This window comes from Empidonax traillii, unplaced genomic scaffold (assembly GCF_003031625.1).
Source record: "Empidonax traillii isolate 1590-97213 ecotype Southwest subspecies unplaced genomic scaffold, ASM303162v1 scaffold312:size2399984, whole genome shotgun sequence".
In the NCBI taxonomy this organism is placed as follows: domain Eukaryota; kingdom Metazoa; phylum Chordata; class Aves; order Passeriformes; family Tyrannidae; genus Empidonax; species Empidonax traillii.
The window spans coordinates 1,777,615-1,779,986 of NW_020955505.1; the positions used below are offsets into that span (position 1 = coordinate 1,777,615).

Consider the following 2,372-nt stretch of genomic DNA (forward strand, 5'->3'; position numbering starts at 1 on the left):
CCCCCCCCCCCCCAATCTAGTTATTGAATAAGAGCCATAGAACTACTTAGGTGAGGACCAGATTAAAGATTTGTTGTAGTGGATTTCTAGGTAGGTCACAGTAGCCCTGAAAGAACCCACAGAGTACATTGCGTACCTGAAGTTAAAAAGGGATGGCTGGGTTGATCAGCTTTGTAAATTTCTTGGTTTGAATGTATTCAACAATGAAGTATACTTCAAAAAGATTTCTCACAGTAGATGTGAGGAAGTATGATTATGGGATACTGTAGCTGTACAAGCTGAATGATTGAGTAACATTGTCACCCACTGACTGTGTTGTAACTTCTGAGAAGATAGTATTTTCCCTTCACTTCAGAGTGAACAGAAGTATTGCCATGCATTAATTAAACTGAATGGACCAGATGTAAGGCCAAACAGCCTTTCAGCTGCACAGGTTGTCTCAGTTCAAGCTAAGACACACTGAGAAGACAATGCATAGAGTATTTGCTCTGGGAAAATTTTTCTGGGGAAAAAAGGTTAAATACAACCATACATGTTCAAGGTGTACAATTACAAAACACACCTTGAGGTTAACAATAGGTAAGTCTATCACTTAGACCTTTTCATTTTTCCCTTGTACATCCTAAACTACTTTCAAAAATGTTCAGCTTGATATGTGTGATCTACTTTACTTACACATCTTTCAGTTACACTTCACATAGTGTATCTAATCAAAGTTATGCTCAACATGTGGAAATGAATAATTCTTTGGGGGCACTTCTTAATTTGGAAGATTTGAAACCCTGAATTATAACATTTATGAGCAATATGTGCCAGAACTTTGAAGAGATATGGGTCCAATCCTATCTTTCCATAAAATTAAAGACAACTTCATTTATCCCAAAAATACCCACTTAATTTGTATGTGCAGAATAATATACAGAAGTGCTGGGTATATGGAAAAACTATGGAGCCATCCTTCAACAAACTAAGAAACTATTCATTGTATCCAAGAGCCTTGCCAAAATAAATGAAGCTAAAAACCAATTACCACTTTGCTTCTCTAAATGGTTTAATGTTAAAAAATGAATTTTACAAGACAAATCAAATTGGATGCAGTTTCCTTAGTCATTGTTTCTGAGTGCTGCTGTCCTTAATAAAACATGTTATTTCTCTCTGTACCACTTCATGGAAAAAGCTATTTGGTGAGAAGTTCAATGGACTTCTAGAAAACAGGCCCAGCTTCTTCTTCATCATGTTCTGCTGGTCTAACAGTGTAACTCCAGGTACAAATGTATGGAAAAGCAAACATTGTTATACATAGTGTAGTAAGGTGTCTGATTCTCACATATAACAATGAATTACTTATAATCTATGTTTCACACTTCAGGGGCAGGGAAAGAAAGAAAGAAAGCAAGCAAGCAAAAAAAATCTGGATCACTTGATGTTAAAGTCTAGTGCATATTCATTGCCCTTCAGGCTGACAATACAGTAATGATCAGCAAACCCCAAACAGTCTTTTTCCATACAGTGTTTTTACTGGAGAAGCATAAATCCACTTCTGACATTACAGTGATGACCCATTATTCCAGTGTGAATTTTCCAGATAAAATATAACCATAGTCATTCTCATTGTTTGGTTGTTTTGGTTTTCTATTTTTAATTTTGTTTTCACTTACCACTCCTTTTTTTTTTTTTTCCCTTGTAATTTCCATCTGGGATTGTATACTGCTTTCTCTTAGAAAACAATGTGCGTTTGTAATAAAGCTTAATTTTTTCCTAAGCAATTTACATTTTAGCCTTCAATACACATTAAATGTGCAGTAAGCGGAGCAGGGCTGCTTTTTTTAACTCTGTGATAAACCCCAAAGAGAAGTGCGAATAACCATCTAGAGCACGCTATGAGAATCCAGACCACCTCCCGTACACAAATAGGAAATCGCAGCTCCCGCCGCTCAGGGTACCGGCTTGGGCATCGCTCCCGCGTCCCGCCCTCCATCCCGGCCCTTCCCCCCGCGGGCACCGCCCCGCGCGGCGCCGGCTGATGAGGCGCTGGGCGCGCTGGGCGCTGGGCGGTGCTCCTGTCTTCCTGCCTTCCTGTTTCGTCTCCCAGTCTCCTCCGTGCCATGCTGCTGCCCTGCGTGCGGAGGGTGGCTGCGCGCCGCCTCGGCCGGGATCTGCCCCTGTCCTGCGGCTGCCCCGCACAGGGTCCCGCTCCGCGGGGGTACAGCCGCGGGGCCGGCAAGGTGGGGGGCTGAGCCAGGCGGGAGGAGGCAGCGGTGGGAGCGGGTCCCTTCCTCCCGCTGGATCCTGCGGCTCACGGCTGAGCGGGATCGCTGCTCCCCCCCGGAGCTGAGCCAGGACGGGTGCGACTCCCTGTGCTCCTCCTGGGA

General features: G+C 43.5%; 1 protein-coding gene across 1 annotated transcript in view; it reads left to right on the plus strand.

Annotated features, from left to right (window-relative positions):
* The first annotated feature begins 2,064 nt into the window (after window positions 1–2,064).
* The window catches only part of LAP3 (leucine aminopeptidase 3), a 15,716-nt gene continuing 15,408 nt past the window's right edge, over window positions 2,065–2,372 (plus strand). Inside the window, exon 1 of the mRNA XM_027891252.1 lies at window positions 2,065–2,225. Coding sequence (XP_027747053.1) covers window positions 2,106–2,225 — 120 coding nt within the window. The 5' untranslated portion in view covers window positions 2,065–2,105. The remainder of the gene's footprint in view (window positions 2,226–2,372) is intronic.